The 24,757-nt window shown below is 27.4% G+C and overlaps 2 protein-coding genes across 3 annotated transcripts in view; one reads left to right on the top strand and one right to left on the bottom strand.

Annotated features, from left to right (window-relative positions):
* The window catches only part of LOC107439549 (acetylcholine receptor subunit beta-like 1), a 113,830-nt gene that overhangs the window by 3,380 nt on the left and 85,693 nt on the right, over positions 1-24,757 (top strand). The gene's annotated exons all lie outside the window — the stretch shown is intronic.
* Positions 10,655-24,757, bottom strand: part of LOC107439551 (sulfotransferase ssu-1) — a 46,860-nt gene continuing 32,757 nt past the window's right edge. For both annotated transcript variants that reach the window (XM_016052189.4, XM_087165968.1), the window contains exon 2: positions 10,655-11,918. In XM_016052189.4, coding sequence (XP_015907675.3) covers positions 10,906-11,838 — 933 coding nt within the window. In that variant the 5' untranslated portion in view covers positions 11,839-11,918 and the 3' untranslated portion in view covers positions 10,655-10,905. The remainder of the gene's footprint in view (positions 11,919-24,757) is intronic.

The raw sequence follows: 24,757 nt of genomic DNA, 5'->3' as shown, positions 1-24,757 counted from the left end.
GGGCATTATAAGGTTATTTTTGAAAATTTAGCCACATTCCTTTCTCATGTTATTTAAATAACTATAATAAGCATAAAAATTTGATGGGCAATACTTAACGAAAAAAAAAAACATTCAGCGTTATTTGGAAATGGTGAAAAGAAAAAAATTATTTATTTAAATTTGTAAATTTGACGTCTTTAAATTTATTTGAAAGAATTGACGATTCTGTGAATTTATTACCTAAATTGTTGTTATTTAAACCGAGAAAAATGTTTCATAATAAAAAAGTGCATATTTATAAAAAAATGAACTATAAAATGTTCTAGCACTGAATATTATATTTTTTCATTACATGCTACAGTAATAATAATAATGAAAATATTATCAACAATTTCCTCTTAACTTAAAAATTAAATATTTATGTACAGTATAACAAATATAAAGTGGTAAAATCACGTAAATTTTAATGAATAGAAACAGATTATTAATTATAATTTTTTGAATCCTTATGAATATCCTGAATTTTTAACTTATCATTCAAATCATATAGAAACTAATTTGACTTTTCTTATTGTGCTTATGTAATAAGACAACAAGATTTATTGGTATAAAAATAAAATACCGCATCCTGAAATGTTTTATAGTTTATTTTAATAGATAACCTTTTATAGTTCGAAAATAGTTTTGCTTTCACTCATTATAAGTTAGCTGATAATAAAAAAAATTATCATATTAATTATTAATTTACAAATAGACGCAATTCCTAACAGAAAATAAGCATTTAAATATTTATTATGTCTAAATATATGCCATTTTTATAATTACTATTTAGCTAACTTTTGCTTTTGAATAAAATGATGTGTAAAATATAAAAGAATAAATATTGAATGGGATGTACATAGAAATCTTTTATTTTCCCTTTTTTTAAATTCTTCGAAACAAATGTTTTTACTTTTGCTTAAATGTATTATACAGATAAGATAATCGTCCCAAATCGCTGCAAAAAAGTTTTTATATGAATGTATTTGTTGTTGAAAACGTTTTTGAAAACTAACTAATGTAATAAATTTTTTTCTTATTAAGTGATACAGCTTTTTCTAAAAATCATTTTTCAAAGTTTTGATTTTGGACTTTAGTTTCTTTTAATAAATAATTACACTAAGACTTCTTAAGTTGACAAATTGTAAACTCTAGCTTTTATCGTTTCACTTATATTCTGTTTATTTTCAAATAATGGGTCAAATTATATTATAACATTAAAAACTAATTGTGGTGAAAGATTTTGTTTTCATTGATTTCTATCTGACTGACTGAAAGTAATTTGAATTTAAATGGTCAAGAGTTTTCAAAACTCATATGGTAATTATTATTTGTTTTACTTTTTAGATTTATAAAACTTTATTCTTTGATGCCTTTGTTTATTTAGCGAAAATAAATTTTATTAAAAACTACGATCATTAAAATAAATAAATGTAATAAAAAATACTGAAACTAATGCAAAGGAATTACAGTACATGATAATTATAAAATTATATAATTAATTATTTTAAAAATTAATGGAGAGAAAAATATAATATTATTGACTCACATGAACTCATACTAATTATTAGTAAATAATATAACTCAATACCTATCGATAATAATAACTATCGATAATAATTCAGTCTAACGAAAAAATTATTTAATTTGTTGAGGTTCTAAAATAATTTCATATAAGGTGTAAAACTATTTTAGGGAAACCTGTGTTAGTTTACCATTTCTGGGGCGACAATTTGTTGGTCTACATAGACAAGAGATCAAATTACATCCTAATTAATTTAATAGTTTTTCCAAATTTAGTGCTCTTTATGAATAATTTAGAAAAGTGATCAATTTAAAAAGTTCGTGAACTTAACAGGTTTTACTGTAATGGTAAAGATGATGTCAGTGTGCCGAAATGTAGGCACTTTTTGAATGCGCGTTATTTGTTGAATTTTAAATTCAATACTCCAATCCAAAGTTTTTACTTACGTAAGGGAATATTTGGGCTTCATATTTTTGCCAAAATACCCAATTATTTCACCAAAAAACTGTTGATTATTTTTGCAATTAAAATTGAATATTTTTTTAAACGCATGTGAGTTTAATGGACTGTTATAACGTATTTGACATTAGAACCAAAATTTAAAGTTTTAACTAAAATAAAAATATCTATTCTATGAATTAAATAAAATTTTAAATACAATTTAAAATATTTCAGGTTGATAATAAGTAATTGTGTGTGTTGAACAATTTTTTAAAAATAAAAAGTTTTCGTAAAAAAAAATTATTTCAAGTTTAATAACTAGAATAGATAAATTTAATTAGTTAAATCTTATTCCATTGTCAGGTATTTTGGCAAAATAGTGCACCCCAAGGGAATCATAATAAAACATTAATAAAACAGAGTCTATTATCTGGAATTAAAGTACATTTTTTTAAAGAGGGAATATTTTAGCAACTATCCACTTGTACTTTTTAAAAATTGGTATGAAGCATTAAAAAAAATTGATGTTAAAATTAAAACGTGTCTGCGAATTGTTACGGTTAGTGATTTTTCAGTGCTCTATTACATAATGTTAATTAACATGTGATCAGGTAAATTATCTATTTTTAGTACCTTAATGATCTTATAATTTACTAATAAGTATTCAAAGACAAAAATTTCGAATTTTATTGTGAAAAGTAATTTTTTTTAAAATAACTATTTCCATTCATTTGTGCGGATCTAAATGCATTGACTGTTGAATAACTAAATATTCGAATGCTCTAAATATCTACAAATCGATAGTATGCATTTCCAATTCCTCAGTTTTTACTCTAAAAATGAAAAAGGTCTCAACATTTACCCCCTTCTCGAAGACTTGAGTTGGTAAAAATATTTATCAGTGTCTTTTGTTACTAATGATAAAAGGAATGAACTTTCTTCTAGATCTTCTAAAGCCTTGAAATTTGAGTTCAATGGGAGTGATAATTTTGTAAAAATTAGTCTAAAAGAGATTGTTTTAAGAAATATTTAATAGATTATGATTTAGAATTTTTAAAATTTTTATTAAAAGTATTTTTTCTGAAAAAGAAACGAAAAAGAATACTTGAAAAGAGATTTTTTTCTTAATATCCTTACTTAACTTGTCCTTAAGATTATAAGCACATTTCCTTTTTGAAACGAAGAATAACATTTAAAAAAATAAAATAATAATGCAACTAAAATTATTAAAGCGAAACAATCTAAAATCTAAGCAATCAATGCCCTCCCGCTTCTTCAGCGGGCGACGGTGAAACTTCATTACAATTTTTAAGATTAGCTAATTAGAACTTTACTAATGTTGTGCGTAAGTTTTTATTCCAAATTTATTAAGATATTCTTCCAGATGTTTTCTTTCATGTCTAACCATAGTATCACGCAATCAAGTGTCAGAAGTGCTTACATGAATAAATGGGATTCAGGTAAACACATTACTAAAATTTGAGAAAATTTGCCCAATTTTTGGTTAAATATTCTAATGATTTCAATTTTAATAATACGAAATTGGAATGTTTCTTTTTAATACTCTGTTACTTATTATTTGAACAATTAACAGTTTTGAATAAAAATTCTGTTTTGCTTTAGACATTATTATATTAAATTTATTGAATGTTGATATATATATAAGATTTATTGAGTGTTGAACTTCGTGGTCCCAATTTATCGCCTAAATGTTATTACGTACTCCATGTAGCAATATTAAACGATTAAATAAACTAAGAGGGAATTAAAACTGAAAGGAGAATAAAAAAAATTAATTTAAGAACAGAAAATCATTGGAAAGCTTCAAGGTAATAGAGAAAATATATATTGGATTAAGCAAAAAGGGGACAAATGTGTTACTCAAAAATTCTTAAATCTTAGCATGGTCATAACAAAGATATCCCTTTTTGCTCTGCAACTAAATATGTGATGCTGAACTATGGAGTGGTGAAAAATAATTTATATTTTACGTTAAACTGTATTAAAATTCAAGCAGAGTGTGTAGAAAGAATAAAAAGCTAGTTAATTTTTATTTGTCTTTATTCACTAAATACATTTTACATATGGCACTTAGTGGGATTGAGACAACATATGACAAGCCCTAATTCTTACATAAGAGAACTTTTTTTCATTTTTTTCCATTATATCTAAGATAAGAATCTTATAAGTTTCAGAAATTTATTACAGATTACAGCATTATGCACATCTGGATAAATGCGTAAAATTTTTTAAAGATAGCAGCAAATACAAATCTACTCTAAGAAAAGCGAATATAAATATAAATCTACTCTACTCTACACTACTAAGAAGCAAATCTAAATCTACTCTACATTTTCGATTATATATTGGATAAGTTCCTTATAAGTTTCTAAAATTTGTTACAGATAACAGCAAGTACACATCTAGATAAATACTTTACATTCTTCTGGAATTTCTAATGGAGAACAGCACAATGCAAATCTGCATGGAACGAAAATGCATGGTCAAAACTACCAAAATATGGTAAAATTGATGTTTCTGGCTCTATAGAAACATCAAAAGTTTCAATAATTTGTACCGATGCATTTTGGTAGTTACATTGGTAATAACAACATTAAAATAGGGCTTCATAATATGTGATAAAATTTGGTAAATGCGGAAAAAATAGATAATTTTATTACGATATTTTAGAGCATGACATAAAAACCATTTATTGTTTTGGAATTTCTAATATATAATAGCACAATGCACTACTAGATTAGTACTATACAATTTTGTGGAATAGCGGCAGAAACTTTTCATTGCCTGAAGGAAAATTGCAAGATTTTTCTTCATAAATGCTTTCAAAATGTGGCTTATCATTATATTACTTCAAACTCTTCAAAATTTGTAATGAAGAATTGTGTATCTGGAAAATTGTAGTTTTTGTTTTAACTTGATAGTAAAAACAAATAATAGCCGAGAACAAAATTTTTACTGTCGTTTTCTATTTATAGAATAAGTTTTTTCCTTTTAATCTAACATTTAAGAAGTAAATAGCATTTATTTAGACTCATCGTGGAAGAAAGTAGTTAAAAAATTCATTAGGAAATGTTTCTTAAAAACGTGATATCAAAAACATAGTAAAAAAGCAATATAAGCCGTAAATTCGTATACTTAAAAGAACATAAAAACTTAATTAATTTTTATTTGCCTATGAAATCTAACTTTGATCATAAAAAACGTTATTTCGTAGAATTTCTAATCGTCGAATAAGTTAATTTGACTGCCTATGTACGTTTAAATTTCTGGTTTAATAATTTATTTATTTGGTTGTTTGTAGCATAAATGGTTTATCAACATAATGGGGCACGCATTAAAAATTAAATTATACTATACCCACTAAAATTCTCTTGATTCCTGCGGCTTTAATCATAAATAATAGACTTAGATAATGTTTTATTTTATTATTTTAGGTTTTTAATTAATAAGGTATTTTAGATTTCTGCATTAAGAATGAATACCAATTGTATCAATAGTAAATATTTTTCATCATAACTTTCTTTTATAAAATATTAGAACGTAAGCAGTGCATCTCAATATAGATTATATTTTGGAATGAACTATTAGTAAAGAAGTATTGCTTACTTTAATGTAAAAATAGTTGTGATTTGTCGCAAGTATGATAATATAATTTAAATTATAAAATATTAATATCCAATTGTTCAATAAAAGTTTAATTGATAGAAAGATTTAAATTTTGAATATTAGTAAGCATGAAATTTAATTACTCGTTATTAATCACAGAATAATAAGAGTAAACTAACTAATCCAACTTAGTATCTTTTATGATAACTATATTTCTTTTGCATATTATGTATATTCTTCTTGACCCCTTTTTTCAAATTTAAAGTAAAATGTTTAAACTGTTTAAATTTATGCAGCATTTTTTGATGAAGATAATTTCATATCCATTTTTCCATTTCCATTTTATTCAGTTCTATTAAACTATGGATTTAATTATTTTAAAGTTTTTTTAAAGATAATAAATAAAAAAAATATTCAGTAAATAAAATATTTAAAGCATATAAAAACATTTCAAAGTTTACTCTTGTCAAACTTTATAGTAATTTGGTATTTAGTTAAATTAGAGAGACCTAATTTTTTTTGTTTTTTATTGATTATTTTATGAAAATATATTTCTTAAAAATGTATAATTTGATTATTTTTTATGCATAAATAAGCCTTGTTTTATTTAAACTTATATTTAAATGGTTTTTAAAGGAAGCTAAATTAAATATTTTAAACTTAACTTTAAATACACAAAAAATGTTAAAACAGCTATTTTTTAAATAGGAAGTAATGTTCGATCTAGGTTTGAAGTGCAATTTGCGAACTTTGAACTTTAAAGTGTAATGTGCTTCAAATTGTTATTTGCTTTATTGTTAAGTTAGAGGAAAATATTTTTAAACGATATGCATGATATATATTTCTATCATTCATATTTTTCACTGTTTTTCGTTAATTATTCTTTGAAAAACAAATTCTTTATTAAGTATTTGAATAAATATGTTAATAAAAAGTGTTATGATGCATTTAGTAGTAACACGGAAAAGAATAGAAAAGAAAATTTTAACTTATAGAGTTGAAATGTTTCTTTCCTATTTCATATGAAGTTCAAGAAAAATTACATTTATTTTAAATGGTGCAAATGTTAAGAAGATACTGAATACAGCAAAAAAGCTTATCTATTTTTGAAAGCACAATTTTATGTAATAAATATGTTGTAAGTTTTAAGCTATAACTAAATGTATAGTATTTTTAAAAATTTGTTAAAAAATAAGTTTTTTTTAGCTTATATAAAAAATTGCATTTGGGCTACAGTATTATATATTTCTGGCTAAAATTAAGAAATCAGAGGGTGTATTGAATTGTATTATTTCCTGGAAACACCGAAAAAGCAGTGGGTGTGTTAAAATTGAGTGCTATTGTAAATGAAATATATTTTATTTGTTCAATTTTTTTCAAGCAATAATACATATATGAAGTTCATATTTTGCTCTTATTTCATTTTTTAAAAATTTTTCTTAATATATTTCCTAAGCGATTTTTTAGTTTGACACATAATCGATGGTAATTTATGTTACTGTAATCTATGTAATTCCAGACTATGTTATGTATGATTTGGATAACATACCTACATATCCAAATATACTTACATACTTTGGATAACATACCTACATGATAGATAATGAAGTACACTGTAAATATTACGGTAAAAGTACCAGCACTCAAGGTGCTGGTACTTTTTTCCTTTTTACCTGAACCTGTTTCCTAACAAAAAATCTGATGTACCGCAATTTTTCAAGTTACATTTGCTGTAAAAATCACTGAATCACTTTAATTAAATAAATAGTTCTGTAACAATTACAGTAAAATATTTTACAGTAAAGTGAATGTTTAGGATGATGCATCCAAAGTGCCAGTACTTATACCGCAATTTGATCCTGAATTTTTACAGTGTATGAGATTTGAGGCGATCTTGGAACAATGTGTTTTATATTCCAATTAGGTTCATACTATTATCGGTTTCATTTTGTATTACTCATTATTAATTTAGGTGCGATTCAGAACATTCATTAATTCCATTAAGTATGAACATAAGAGATTAAAAAAAGGGTTCCCTTGAAATCATATTACCTAGTTTATATGCTTTTTCAAAAGCTGTATAGTTCCGATTTTTTTCTAGAAACTGATTTTCGTAGTACACCGGAATCACTTCGCGATTTTCGTAAGTTCTTTGTTATGAGTAACAATTTTGAAAAATATATTTCTTGTAATAAATTCCAATTTTGTTTTTTAATTTTTGCATTTGAATGTGGTCAAAAAATTGTTAATATTCTACTGTACACTTATTTCAAGAGTGATCGTGCAACTTTACTTAAATTCTAGTGTTAAAATTGAGAATCTAATACAAATTATTCTTTTTGACCGAAAATGTTCTACGCTGTTATTGAACAAATTTAGTATTTTGAACAAATTTATCGATATTAGTTATGAAAAAACCATTAATCAAAATCAGACTGTTAATTGTTTCTTCCTAAAATAAAGGGAATTGAAATTACGATGCCAATCTTCGAAGTGTGCCAAGCGTTTGTCCAAAATTTTAGTGTTCTCTTCAGATAAGATAATCTCATCGGGAGTATTGATGGAATAATGTCCTTTAGTTTCAGATTCTTTCATAACACTGACATACTTCTTAGCAATTGGAAAATGTATTTTGCATTTACCAGATAGTAGCTTGTCGAAAAACATTTCTTGCCAAAAATCATCAACTGTACATCTCATATAGCTGCTGCTAAAAAATAAAATTTCTTTCAAGACTTTTTCGTTAGAATTCAGCAGAATTTGTCTATATCCTTCTCCCAAGAAACGTGCAAACTTTAAAATTGTATCTTTTGGGTTTGCTGTTAGTGATTCATAGGTAATAAACAGAGCATCACTGCGCCATCTGCATTTGCCCCAACCAGAAGTAAAATGATCAAAATAATCACCATAACCGATTTCTCCTTTAACAAACCGATTTCTCCTTTAAATTTAAAAAGTCATCGAAAGTGCCATGCGTGAAAAAGTAAGCAGGTAACATCTTTGTGTGTTTGTAGTACGATATAACGCAATCTGAAAAATGTCTTGCGACGTAAATATATCCCACGTTGAAAATACTTCAGTCTTCCAGGAGGGATATACGTCTTGATACAACGAGGATTTTGGACATAGCTCAAACTTTCAATTCCAACCATCTCCAAAAGTGGAATCGAAGTGAAGTATTCGTCTGCGGAATATAATTGCTGTCCGTTGCTCAAAATAAGATGAACTATTTGAGAAACGAAAGAGGCACCACACTTGGGGTAACTTGACACAATAATGTCGCTGTCTTCTGGCAAGTACTCCATGGCTGAACGTACTATGTCGGGATCGAAAAAAAGAGGAACTCGTAGTCCATTTACAGTTTGATATTCTGGCTTTCTAGCCATTGTTGTGTTCCTTTTCAGACACTTTTCTGGAAACTAAAAATAAATACATTAAATATATTTAAGTGGTAAATTGTAACAAAACAGAAAAAAAGTCATAAATGAGAAAAATAATGTCAATGAATTACAAAAATTGTCTTAGAACCAGAGTTTGATCTAATTAATGTGAGTGAAATTTTATATTAAGTTTAAATCATCTAGGACAGGGCCTAGATGATTAGAACTCAGAATAAAGTCCCTCCGCCGTGAACCGATCGACGTTTGATAATTTTTCCTCGACCCGCTGAGGAGGGGGAGGGAGGCGTTGATTGTTTACATTTCAGACTGTTTTGATTTAATAACTTTAATTGTATTTAAACATGCAGTCAAAATAAAATACAATTACATGGTATCGGTATGGCTTTAGGCGACGAGTTAGCTCCGGGTGAACCTCTCGTCCATGGAAAGTTGTACTAACTCGAGTGAATTATACCACAGTAGACAAAATGGAAATAATTTGAAGTTTGTAAGGCGGTTCGGTACTATTTGATCTGCACACCGCCTATCTAGGCTGGATATATATATATATATATATATATATATATATATATATATATATATATATATATATATATATATATATATATATATATATGTATATATATATATATATATATATATATATATATATATATATATATATATATATATATATATATATATATATATATATATATATTTATTTATTTATTATTTTTTTTTGAATATTAGGTTGTAATCCGTGTTTTACACACTTTAAAGTTTTCTGTTTGTTTCTTTTTAATCTAACTGAATTCGTTAGTTTCATTTTGTCGTAGCAAATATTTAATAGAGTATTTATAAAGCGTTAGTAAGACTTTCATTCACTCTAATTTGAGTGTTAGAACTAGTAAAATCTGTTAAGCATTTCTTGAAATTAAAATTAATTGTTTAGTTTAATCAAATGGCTTTTATACTATATCTATCTGGCAAATAAAGTAAACACATTACTTAAAATAATGTTACTAATAATAAAATTGCAAGCTTTTGAGAATTTAATAAATGCAATAATCAAAAATTATTTGTGCATTCAACTAAAGTTTTTTTGTACATTTTTGTTATTCTAAAAACTTATTAAAACGTTCTTTAGTAATTTGTTAGGCTTTTGCTCCATATTCACCCAATTAATTTCAACTTCAAAGGCACGCACTTACCTTTTAGATTTTTTTCTCGTTTTTAATGCGTTATGGATACTTATCCTTCATACGTAAATATCATTTACATGTAATCCATATAACGAATTAAAAGGTCGTAAGTACAACTAATATTTTTAATAATAATAGTTTTTATAATAAATATTTAGTTTTGAAATAATACTATAATTTTAACTTTGAAAAAGTTAAAGTTTCCTCCATCTTAATATTTCGATCTTTCTTGGCTTTCATGTTTGTGAATTTTAAATTTTCTTATTTCGGATTCGGTTTATCAAACTCGGGTTGAATTTTAGATTATCTACTTGAAAATAAAATTGAGATTTCACACTTAGGATGAAATTTCTGATCTAAATGTAAATAAAAACACAAATTATTAAAAATTAAAAAAAAAACAATCAGCAAAAGATATCTAAATAAATAAATATAAATTAAATGAGACGAAAGTATAATTAATTTTTTTATTAAATATTAAAAGAACCTATTAAAATACAAAGTAAGTAAGGCAAAAGTATAATTCAATTTACAAATCCCTGAAAGAAATTTAAAACCAAGTGTTTGAAATTAGTAATATACAAATGTTTATGTAATAAGCAACCATTGTAGTTCACAATTGGTCAATCATCTGTTATATTTCAGACTGATATATATTGAGTAACTCTGCAAAGCTCAAAAAATGAAGTACCCTACAGTGATTGGGTTAACAATTGATATCAATTTTCATGAAATAATTCCAAATAGCAGAGCCTTCTATCCATACTCTGTCTTTGAAGTATTTTTCCAGTTTTTCAATGTTTTCTTCAGATAGAGTAATATCATCGGGAACATCGTTCAAGAAATGACCTTTACTTTCAGCTTCCTTCACCATCCTGGCATACTTATCAGCAACAGGAAAGTGTAAGTCGCATTTACCGGCTAGAAGCTTCTCTAAAAACATTTCCCGCCAAAAATCATCAACTGTACTTTTCATGAAACTGCTGTTGAGAAATAAGATATCTTTTAAGACTTTTTCCCCGCATCTTTTTAGATTCCGAACATGTTTTTCTCCTAAGAAACCAGCTATCTGCAAAATTGCATCTTTTAAGCTTAATGTGAGCGATTCATACGTAATGAACAAAACATTGTCATACCATCTTTTACTGTAACCAGAACTGAAATGGGAAATATAGTCACCATAACAGACTTCTCCTTTGATGAATAAACTTACAAATTCGTCAATAGTTCCATCCGTAAACAAATAAACAGGAAACATCCTTATATGCCTGTAGTAGGATACGACACACTCTGAAAAATGCCTTGCAACATAAATATATTTGGAGTGTTTTTTATACTCGATTCTATCTAGTGGCAAGTAAGTTTTTAAACAGCGTGGACTTGGCAAATTGTGTACAGTTTCTGTTCCCATTAACTCTAAAATTGGAACGGATGAGAAAAATTCGTCCGTAGAATAGCATTGCTGTCCATTTTTCAAAATGAGTTGAACAATTTGAGAGACAAAAGATGCACCACATTTAGGAAAACTCGACACAATAATGTCGTCATCTCCTGGTAAATATTCCATGGCGGTACGTACGATTTTTGGATCATAAAAAAGAGGGACTGGTAATCCATCAATAGTTTGATATAGTGGCATTTTAATCAGGATTTCGTGATTTTTTAAGATATGTAGTTTTGTCCGGAAACCAGTATAATAGAGGAAAAGTTTTCAAATACCTGAAAAGAAGTTTGAACAAAAAAGTAAATTAAAAGCAATCTGATAAGGAAACTGAATAGAATATTACAACATTAATGCACTGTAAAAATAACAGCTCTTTTGCGCTGAATTTGAATATTTTTTCGATTTTATTTTTGCAATTACGCTCAATATTACGCAAAAAAAGAACTATTTCTCAAATTCAACACCTGACTTGTATCCAATAAAAGTTTCAGATAGGAGAGTGGAATATTTGCTTAAGTGTGAAAATCAATTAGTATATTGTTTTCTTAATATTAAAAAAAAATGATTAATTGTGCATAATATCTGTCATGTGGCAACCACATTGGGGCCTCGATTCTGGAAATCATATCGAATGATAGAAATATGATGATTTCGCTGTATAAAGAGCAATTTAGGCATATAGGTTATTTGGTTTTCGTATCAAAACTTCAGTATTCTTTCAGTGCACCGTAAAAAAATTCGGGATCAAATTACAGTATACAGACCTGCCAACTACTACGATTTTTGAAAAATATTTTATAGAGTGGCCGATATTTAAAACCAAATCTTTCACAATTTTTCTTAATTTTGCAAACATTTTAAAAGCCTCACCTGGAAAGAGCTAGAACAAAGTGGCGTTGCATTTGAACTTTTAAATAATTTATGTGCAGTGGTGTGGAAAATAAGTTTAAGTCAATAAAATAATACATTAAAACACAAACATAGCAACCATTAGAATGAGTTTTGAAGTGGTTACCCTGAGTATAACTTATCGGTACTTTGTGTACATCATTTGTAAAATATTATACTATAATTTTTACAATAATATTTATTTAATCAAAAAGATTTAGTGATTTTAGGGTAATTATTTCTATAAAAATTACGGTAAATTAAATTTTTTGTTCCTTAACATGTGTCGGTAAAAATGAATTATACGGCAAAAAGTACCGTCTCCCTGAGTTCCGGTACTTTTAAACTTTTCATTTGCCCATAAATCTTTCTTAATTTTTTTTTATATCTTTTCCTTTTCTTTCATATTTTATTAAGATACTTCAAAGTATTCACATAAATTTTTAAAAAAAATATTTAAAATTGTGCTTTGGTAAAACTTATATGATTCGTTGTTGCTTTTGCTTAAGATTTTTTTTTTCAGTAATAGCAAAAAAAAATATTAAATTCTTTGCTTAACAAGTGTGAACTGAAATACACTACTGGCTATTAAAATTGCTACACCAGGAAGGAATGCAAATAACAGAATGATATTTATTGCTCACATCCATTATAGTTGGAAGAACAGATGATTACATTTTCAAGATATTTGGATGTCCTGAGGAATCAGTACTCAGAGCAGCCTCCCCTGGCAGCAATAACAGCAGTTATTCTCCTGGGCATCGAGTCGAAAAGAGATTGGATAGCGTGAACGGGTACAGAATTCCATGCAGATTCAACATTATGCCACCATTCATTGACTGTAGTGACTGAAGAGTGATGGCATGCCAGTCGTTTGGCAACCATTGCTTAGACGTTTTCAATCGGTGAGAAATCAGGAGAATGTGCTGGCCAGGGCAACAGGCGAACCTTCATGGCGTTTCATATGACCGTAATGAACCCATCGATTCCATATTCTGTTAACAGTCATGAGATATCGACCAACACGAAAAGTAACACTTCGGTATGATAAATCGCACTTCCGGTAGGCCACAATTCAACCTCGATCAAACTCAGGTACGTGCTGGTAGGCATTTTTCCTTTACACGAGGCATAACTGAACATAACTGAAACTTCTTTTACCCAAGAACAATGCTCAAATTCAATTTCTGTATGAGAAACTTACAGTCAAATCTCTTATTTTATACACATTGTAGGTATCGCTACCGCCACCTGCTTTACATGAATGCGCTGATAAGCAAATCATTTGCATACCACAGCATGCTTTAGCCGTTCTGCAAATTTCACGTTCGTGGTGTGTCGCCTTCCTGGTGAAGCAATTTTAACAGCCAGTAGTGTATTTTTTTCATAGATCATATTTCAATATTTTACTAGCTAGCAAATGAAACACATTAACTTATTAATATCTTATTGGAATAAATTAAAAAATCGTAATATAATTACGTTTACATATTTTTCATCATTACTTGCAACATTTTAGGTCAGCCCAGTTTGTGCTCAAACGGATCCTCAATACCTAAAAATTGTATATTATCCTATAATGATATTGCTTACCATATAATACTAAATTGCTTAGACTTTAAAATGGTGATTTCAGAAAGTAAGAGTTAAAAAAACGCACCATTCTAGCATAAGTTGGAATAAAAAAAAATTGGGTTGTTTTTGTTTATATCATCAAAATAGATTTTGATTTCTTTTAACGACAGGTGCTGATGAGCCTGCCGTACGCACATGAAAAATGCTGATATTGAAAATTATAATATTGCATTTATGGAAATGTTTATTTCTTTACTTAGAATAATAACATTTAAAACGAAACGTTTCTACAAAGGAAAAGTTTTGTTATGAACAATTTTCTGGCGCTCTTTTTGGAAAATAGGAGTTAAAAAAAGGGTGTCATTTTATCATAAGTTGGCATATAAAACAGTTTCAAGTTCTTAGGTTTTTGGGTAGGAGTTTGCTCATATTAGAGTAATGAATTTTATTTGCTAACTTAGTGCTGCTGGACCGACGGTACAGCTTTAAAAAAAATGATGATAATAATAATAAATGTTTTTGTAAGAACATTCTTCTGACGATGTTCTGGTAAAATTAGAATTTAAACTCACAAGAAAGTTAGGAGTTTAAAAAGAGCGTGCCATTCTAGAAGCAGTAGGCGTATGGGACGTTCTACGTAATATGGTCTACGTAATAAATTACGTAATAACCTCATACTTAATAAAGTTCTACGAATATGGTAGCCTTCTGAGTATATAATCAAAGTAAACTTAATTTAAAACAGATGTTTCTGGACCAACAGAAGCAGAGAATTAAAAAAAGGTTTAAATAAAAAGTATCCTTTTTTTTATATTGCTTTGCATAAATTATTTTTTAATGTTCATTCGATGCAAGAAAAAGTATTTTTTCAGAATTCTGATTTATTCCATTAATTTTCTCAAAAAAGTCTAAAAAAAATGAGTTTTTTATCGCATGATTGGCCTCATTCCTTTTTAAGAATTCCTTTTTAAGAATATTTAATAAAGCTAATTATAATTGTAATAATTAAAATTCAGGATAGAGTTATAATGTAAGTTCAAAAATTTAAATAGCAGGAAAATCTAGCATGAAAATTGTTCAATAAAGTAATTTAGAATTGAATTTTATACATAAGAAAAAATACCCCTAAAATGTGCGCTTTAATCTCATATGATATGAATTTTTATGGATAATTTAGAAAGTACCATTAAAAGAGGACTGTGTACTTGCCATTAAAAATCCTTTTGAATTTATCTGCAAATCACTAAAAGTTTATTAGCAAGAACGAAATTACCCATTAAAAGATTTTTTAATAAAACTTTCAAACTAATTTTAGAGATTTGAAAATTTCCGTAACATATGTTGAGATGTCACTCAAAAGAATTAGGCTTATCGACAGTGAAGGTAGAAAGCTGTGCCAAAAATTTTTCTCATAAGCTGAAATCCAATTTTGCTAAAAGAAGTTAATCGTTAACGAAATTTACTTATGAAAATATTATGTTTAATCAAAACATGATTATCTAAGAAAACATTTTTCTTTGTCGTTCTTTGAACAATGTCTGGATAATGAAGAAGTTTGTTTTCTTCTAAATATATTTAAATTCTTCTAAACAAATTAAATTCTTCTAAATAAACTTAAATATCTTTTTCGAATTCTTTACAACAATAATTCCTTATAATTTTTTTTAAAGTCACACAAGTTTACAGTAATAAGTGAGTTTCGTAAATGCATTAATTTACGTAACGAAAAGTTTCCATGGAGTTTTGATAAAGTTAGTTTAATAACTTGATATTTAGTTTTTTTTCCTAACTTAGATTTACATAGAATAATAAATTTGCTACCTAATACACTTGCCATTGTCTGTTTAAAGGCAAATAAATACATAATTATTTTCATCAGCCTCTCCCGAAAATATTCTGTTGAAAGCAAAATATTAATGGTCTTTGAGAAACCGAAAGAAGCTATATTGCGGCAGATATGAATGTTATTATTTAAAGTAGTTCCTTTACACTGCGCATGCGAGTAAAACTAATAATTTTTTTTCTTCTGAATTTTGTTGAGAATAATATTCAGTAATTTATGAAAAACTACGATTTGAATATCTTGAAAATTTAACAAATTTCGAGCAATTTTCTAAGCTTTTGAAAATTTTGAAAGAAAGCTGTGAATGATTGGCTTCTTCCGCAAATTTCATTTAGTATCATAAAACGAAATTTAATAAATGAATAAAACCCTTTAATAATTGTCCGGACAACGAAACGTGATGGTATAAGAAAACAAAACGTAAGGCAAAAATTTTTTTAAAAAAAAATCTTCATATCTCCATTAATATCAAAGATAGGTTTATGAAATTTCGTGCAATTATTGCATATGAAAACCGAAATAATCGATTCAAGTTACAAACTTATTGCTATATTTTATAGCTGAAGGCGTTCAAAAACATTCTTTTTTGTTCGTAATTTCGTACCAGTCTTCAAACTTATGAAAACTTTAAAGTATACTGATAAGTATAGGAAATATAATGCCTTAAATTTATAAAATAATCCTTTAATTATTTTATGAGAAAATTGAATAAAAAAATGCCAAAAACTGTAAGTGTCTCTACCTTTATTGTAGGGTAAGGAACTTAATTACTCATTACAAAACATAATTGATTTTATGGATTTCTAAAAAAATAAATTTAAACTTTATATATGCCATACATTTACAGAAAAAATCTAAATAATGTAAGAAAAGATATCCGAATATAGATAAAAATAATTGAAGAAATCTTGCAATTTTTAGAAGTTATGTTTCTTTAAAACACAAAACTGAACTCGGGAAGTAAACAATCTATTCAAAAACTCCAACGAAAACAGTTTTAAATATTGTATATACAGAAACCAAATTATGCTTAATAGCATTAGTTTAGGATTTAAGGCAAAAGTGAAAAATAATTTATTCAAAATGAGCGAAATTACTTTAACAATTTGCGTGAGTTACTCTGAAAACATTAAAGCAAGTAAAGCCGTAATAAGGGAATTTAACTTAATTAAGCAAAGAATTCAGAAGAATTTGGATATTTATAGCTAATTTGATGCAGCAGTAATGTAGCATTTCAGTTAAAGAAATTAGAGCTTGCTAAATATTTATTCAAAGATTTAAATTTTTTTTATTGATAACTACACTGCGATCGTCATTTCTCTGCGAACTAACATTATAGAGATATATTTGATTATAGAAAAATTTTATTTCACAATTAAAATTAATTAAAAACATTGAATAAAAGAACTTTTTTTGAAATTTTTATTTCAATTTGCAGATTATTTTTGGTCCGAAATAATGATTAAAGTAATGAAAGAATAAATTTTTTAAACATTTAGTTCAACGGACACCTTCACGTTATGTAAATGTGAAGGATATAAACGTTATGTAACGTTGCGTTAATGTTTCATAATGTAATTTTAAATTGCGTAAACGGTTTAATTTTTAAATGTTACAGTGTATAACAAGTTTTTAAAGTAACTAAACCTTGTTTCTGATAGAGTGATTTATAGATCAATCAATGTACATGTAAATGTTTATGTTATTTAATTAGTTAGACATTTGTTTTTATTAATGATAATTTCTTAAAATCTATGCAACACTTGTTCGAATTTCTGAGCCATTTTTCTAGATTTTTACATTCAACACTAGTGAAATGACTTTTTGCATCAAAATAAAAATGGAAGAGTAACAAAAGAAAATATGTAAGAGAACGAAAAATTCTAAAAGCATAAAGTGAAATGTGAATGTGGTTCTTTCGAAAAGTCAAATCGTGACCATGCACGAAGAACGTTTTAAAATAGAAAAAGAAACATAGCTGTTTTTTTTATTTGAACACAATTTTTTTGACACCTTGAATCTTTTGACCTCAAATATGTATGCATTCTTTATTGTAGTGATTCAAAATTTAAGTATATTGGCTTTTTTTTTGTTGACTTTTGTGAAGTTGTTTTCTTTTCGTTTTCAACTTGTCAAAGAAGGTGCGGGCTTGTTAGCAAAAGGACTGCTATTATGGTGGATTATTCTGTGTTACGAATGAAAAAAAAAGATTATAACAGTAGTTTTGGGAACATGTGCTTAGGAAATATGTTTTATTTACAAAACTAAAACTATTATAGGTTATGCTGGTAAATTAAAATATTGTGAGATACACAGGCAATATTAAAATTTTTTTTTTTACTTTTGAAAGTTATGTTTTTTTTCATATCATGAAAGATTAAAAAAAGGAATATTCGTTAATTATATTTGAAAATAAAATTTCCATTTATGGACTTATTTAAAATTTCACAGCATTTTTCAAGGTAATAACTGATATTTTAACAATACTTTGCTTCTAAAAAAATTATTACCATTTATAACAATACTTTGTTACAAATTATGTCAATAGAACTATTTTGTGATATTCAACTTTAATGCCTCCAATCATCAATTACTCATTATTCAGTAATCATTTAAATTGTTATTTCCGTTCATAATCATTCTTAAGCATTTAAATTGTCGCTTTCAATTAATAGTATCATATATCATATGATACTGTTAATTTAAAACCCACATTTAAAAGTAATAGTATCTTTATCCGTTTATAAGGAAAGATTGTGATTGACTGTTTTTTAGAGCTTCCAGGTGAACCGTTAATCAAAATCATATAAAATGACAACTCCTTCACTTTTTCAAAACATACGGATTCAATTTCAAATTCAGACTATTCGTTTTAGGAATTTTAAGTTTATTGTTAGCCAAAATGGTGCAAAATGGCAAAATGTTCACTTATTTCAAACGATACTAATAATTTAAAATGCAGACGACTTTTTATTTTAAATTTTAAAGTAAATCATTTACCAAAATGGTATAAAATGGCAACTCCGCTAGTTTCAAACGATACGAATAATTTAAAATGCAAGCGACTTTTTTTTAAGAATTAAAGAAAATCGTTTATCAAAATAGTATAAAATGGTAACTCCGCTAGTTTCAAACGATACTAATAATTTTAAATGCTGGCAATGCATGTTTTAGAAAGATGAAGTCGAAAACTTCTGCTCGGTATAACAAACCCACGGGTATTTCTCCACGATAAAAGCAATCCGAGTCCAATCTCTCTCAGCAGTTATATCACTCATATGCTAGTGACATTATTATGGATTCCGGCATTCCATTAAGCGCTTATCGGATTCCTGTGTTCCGCTCGCGAGACATATAATTCAATATATCACGCGAAGATCACGTCAAAGTACGTTGGACGCCTTTCTGGATCACCGCACGCTTTCCTCGGAGTATGGCGCAACACAATGTGTAACGTTGATTTTCCAGATTTGGCTTTCTGCCTCTCTCCAATTAAATATTTTAGGCGGGAAGTTACGTCTAATCCTTTTCGAGCCCAAATGTGGTATAATATTGCTTCCTAAAATACCCAGACGAACATTGTAAATGAGACGGAGAATGGTGTACTTTATAGGGCTGTTGGCTACGTCATGATTTATTTGTTTAAATTTGCACCGAAAATGTTATTTAATAATGCGTACTTGAGAATTGTTTAATTATCTTAAGGTATAAAAATGCTCGTAAAGTGGTTAAGAAACCAGAGATTTTGCATATTTTTTGATGCAGTCGCTATTTTGTTGCAAAAAGAAATAAATAAAAACTTTATTTAAACTTTAGTTTTTATTTGAAGCAAACTGATATTAAAATAATTAACTAGTATTTAATTTTAACTACTGAATTAGTGTTTCATCAACATTTTATGAAAAATAATTTATTGAATCGAAAAATTAATAAGCAATTTTTACTATCGTAAATTGCAAGCGATAGTAAAAATTGTATTCGTATATTGTTTAAATTATTTTTCTAGAGATATGGGTCAAAATTTTAAGAGTCTCATCTTAAGCTTTAAATTAAACTTAATAAATGTATAATTATACTTAAATTGCTCATTTGAAAAAATGATCACATTTTAAGAAGTTTAATTCTTTAAATTGAATTCCATAAAGTGATTTTTACAAAAAGGTACGCACATTTGCAAAAATTTCCATGTACATATTCCTCGGTGTGATCAAATTTACTAAATATGGGTTTGAAAAAAGGATTTGTATCATATGTTAAAGTTTAATATGTTAAGTTTTATAAATTTGATAAAGCATTGCATATTGTGAAGCTCTCTTTGGGAATTGCAAGGAATTGAACTTGATTTATTTTGCTAATATGTGGTGATTTTTAATTTTACTATATAACTAGATTATCAATTATCGCTCAGAAGCAATGTTTTAACTGAATAACAAAACACAAATATAAATTATTTTTGTAATTAAAAAAAGGTAAAATGAATTACATTGAACATAATTTAATTTCTAAGACATGCTTTAATTCATATCATAAATTTTACGAATTTCATTCTATATATAAAGCGGAAGTGGGCTAGTAAATATTTCCCAAAAAATCTTTCTGTGCCCGTTACAATAAGAAAAAAGAAAATTTGTCAACATAGTTACAATATATACTTTTAATAAATACTTTTCCAAGTTTTTACGATAGTTTCGAAAAAAAAAAATTAATCTTACATCACAAGCTAGTTTTTTAAATACTTACAAAAATAAAAAAATTTGTCGACATAGTTATAATATATACTTTTAATAAATACTTTTCCAAGTTTTTACAATAATTTCTAAATAAAAAAAAATATTTAATCTTTCATCACAAACTAGTTTTTTAAATATTTGTAAAAATAAAATATATTTTAAAAACTAGATTCAGCAAAAGCAGAAAAACACCCATTTTTTGGTTAATTTAATACTAACTAGAGAGTCTTTTTGCCTTACTCTTCTAATATAAACTTTCATTAGTCAGAAATTTAGAGCAATTCTAATACACTTCATGATTTACATTTTAGGATAAAATAGAAGAGAATATTGCCTAAATACACGTCTATCGACGCATTATTCGGAGAAAGCTTATAAAAATGGAACAAGGATCTATAATAGAAAAACAAAATAAAAGAAACCGTCTATAAAAATCTCAATCGGTAGTTTATTTTCAACTGTAGTTGTAAACGGTGTAGTAAAATTTTGATTACGCCTTCAAGGTGAGGATTCGAATTCTTCAAAGTATTATCAACTAATAATAACTTACAAATCTTTTCCATAAAATCTGGATTGGCATTCACGTGTCAAAAGTGTCATGATGTTTTTATTTAAAATTCTAAGCAGTCATGATTAAAAATATTTCAGTTTTTTCTTTAGTCTTCTGACAACGTAATGATTAATTAATTAGTTTATAGTTCCTTTATTATTTTTGTTACTAAAAGTGTTGGAAAGTTATAATGATTTTTATGGTTTCAAACATTAAAAGTTTTTTTTAAAGCAAATTATGCATTAAAAAATAATATAAACAAAATATTTACATTTCCAAATTATACAGGTTCCTGAATACAAACACTTTATGACAAAATTATTTTTCGCAGATTTTTGGAAATACGCAAAAATTAATTTATCCTAAAGAATAGGGGAGAGTGGGGTCAATTGTAACAGGGTACGATTGTAACAGAGCAAAAACTTCGAGTGTTGGGTTCTAGATTTGGTTCCTATAGGTGGCGCGCAAGGTGTATTTAATAAATCTACGTGTACACCCCTGCTGGCAACCATTTTTATGTACTTTTGAAAGAGTTACATCACAAAAGATATTTTCACGATACGTAAGTACTTTTTTGGTATTAGAATATTATATTGTAACAAAGTAATTTTGTTTAAACAAATAAAAATAATTAACCGAATATGTAAGTGGACACCTTATTTAACATTTCAAAAAAAGATTAGTTTTGTCAATTAACTAGCATTGTTTTTAACAAATGAAGCTGAAATGGCGTCTTGGGGACGATTGTAACAATAGAGGGACAATTGTAACAGCTGAAAGTAAATAATCTTATGTTTACAAACCATTACTTAACTCTTTAAGAACCACCAGTAGTTTCCTATATCATTTATATTATGTTGCAAGTGCATTATTTTATTTGTCACCTTTCACAGCATAAATTAAAAATTTTAACCCCTTAAAGTTAAAAGTTTAACCCTTTATGTCTCTGCTCATTATTATTTTTACACCTAAAATATCACTACTATTTTGATCAATAAAAAATATATCACAACTATGATAATATGTATAATTAACTATGTTTTAGTTGAATTTATGAACTGTTACAATTGACCCCGTAAGTGGGGACAATTGTAACAAGTGCACGACTGTCAAAAATTGTTAGTAACCAGAATAATAACATTTAAAATAAGGTATTTATTATTTTTTTCTAGTAGAGGATAGTCTACTTTACTCGTCTGTCAATTAATACTAATAATATGTTGGATTTTTGTTAGTTAGAAATAGTTAAGTAAAAAATGTTACAATTGACCCCACTCAGTTATTTAAATGATCATATGTTTTATGTGCAGTTCTAATACTCCTCACACACATGTTCAAAATGTATTAAGGCAAGCTCAACCGTCAAGCACGCGGCATCTGGATCGCTTGTTATGCAATGAGACACTTGGCTTTTATTTTTATTACTGATTTATTTTTCCCAGGGAAGTACGGTCGCTTTAAACTCATTTTGTGTAAAATTTCATTTTTATGTTCAGAGTAACATTATCTTTTTTGCTATCTATTTATTTCGTGGATCTTAAAATTTGGTTTAAAATGATATAGACAACCACTGCACATAAATATAATAAATTGTATCTATGATTATCACACGATGAAGTGTTTTTGGCATCACTGACGTCTTAAAGCCCACAAAAAATAATTTAGTATGTTTCTACCAGCCACTTTAATACAATTTTCATGTTACTACTACTTAGAGGTTTGAACAATTTTTGGAGATCCTCAAATATAAAATTAAAAGCAAAAACAAATGCCTATAACACTACAACGCGTTCCATTCTTCTGTATGGTGCCGAATTCTGTAGTTCCCGGAAATCAGAAAAAGAATAACTTGAAGCTTTTCAAAATAGATGCTTAAAAATAATACTTAAAATCTTCCGCACCAATAGTATAACAGATATAGACCTTTTAACAAAAGTTAATATCCCATCTGTTAATGAAGAAATTTTAAAACGAAGGCATATACTAAGAACAGATAGAAACAAGCCCGGAAATGTTGCAAGCTTATGGGTGCCTGACGGAAAGAGAAAAGGAGGGAGACCGAGATTAATTGGGCAAAGATGCATTAAGGAAGATCTTAGTACAGCTGGATGGGAAGAAGCGAGTTGCCTGGCCATAGACAGGAGTCTGTGGAGAAAAAGACTCGACGCCTTTTGTGCCAGTTCGGCAATACGAGGATAAGTAAGTAAGTACTACTTATGAAAATCATGCTCAGGGAGATTAAAAATTGGCAATGTTCCACAAAACGCAAATACCAAGTTCCATTGACATCCGTTGACTAGAATATGTTTGTCAAAACAAGATAATTTGGACTATAACTACCATTTACATTCTAAATATATTTTACTAGTTGCATTCCCATTCCTTATATGGTGTGGAAAAAGTAAATATGCAATAAATCAGTAAAATAACACTTAAATCATGCGCAAAATTGAAAGAATGATTCAGTTCTTTTTTATTTATTTTGATTTGTCCTTCTTCGCGGCTTTACCCTATTAGATTGAGTGAAACTAGTTTTAAGTAGTTCATCCCTTTAAAACAAGGATTAACCGTATTCAGTGTCATTTTAAATGATTCTGTTCCTTGAGTTAGTAACCCACGAAAGTTAAAATTTACCACAATCATGTGATTTTGTTCGGTACTTATTACTTCCGAGGGGCAGTAAAAAATCCTTTTGAACAATATCTATTATAATATTGCGTAGAATTGATGCAAGTTTTAATAGCTACCTAATGTACTAACATGGGCATCTTTGTACGTAAATTAGTATATTTGCTATCGACTAAAACTGTATCAATTACCATAACACCAATAGTGCCAATTATCATTACATAATTAAGCATCATTGTAATCAATGATAGCTTGGAGATTTTTTACGTTTCTCTGTAACAAACTACTACCATGTTTCTCCCTTATTTCAGTTTTTAGTTCATAGTTCATTTTTTTAAATCGTTCAATATCCATTGCCAAAATTAATTAAGCACCATTTGAGTCAATCATAGTTAGGTGATTATTTATGTTTCTCCTAAGTGAAGTAATACCATTTTTTCACTTTATTTTTTTGCTCCAGTACAAATCTAATTTTTATTTTATATACTGCGTAGCTTATTTTGTTTTAAGCATAGCTATAAACAAAATAAACATGGGGTTTCAAATGACTTTAGGGATTCTAATTTGGTGATGTAGTCCTCTCAAGTTACAATATTAGCGTTGTTCATTGCATTTATTTTACACAATGACTGAATAATTAGTTATTAAAGGTCGTGCAATAAACTCCTTTTTTAATAATGAGAGTTATAAGCTAGCAAGTATCAGTGACATATTCAAAATATTTGAATAGAGAAATGTATAGTTTAATTTAAACCAATAGCTATTGCCAAAAAAATCTATTTTTCAAATATCTCTGTCAAACGATCGAATTGATATTTTTCAAGAAATGTAGGATTGAGGGCTAAAATAACTCCATTTACCAAATGTTAGTGAAAAAGGCTCTGAAGTTATAAGAAAGAA

The sequence above is a fragment of the Parasteatoda tepidariorum genome, chromosome 6 (assembly GCF_982258835.1).
Source record: "Parasteatoda tepidariorum strain Cologne lab strain chromosome 6, Ptep-v5.0, whole genome shotgun sequence".
Taxonomy (NCBI): Eukaryota; Metazoa; Arthropoda; class Arachnida; order Araneae; family Theridiidae; genus Parasteatoda; species Parasteatoda tepidariorum.
Note: the sequence above shows the minus strand (reverse complement) of the source record. Positions and strands in the feature narration are given on the sequence as shown.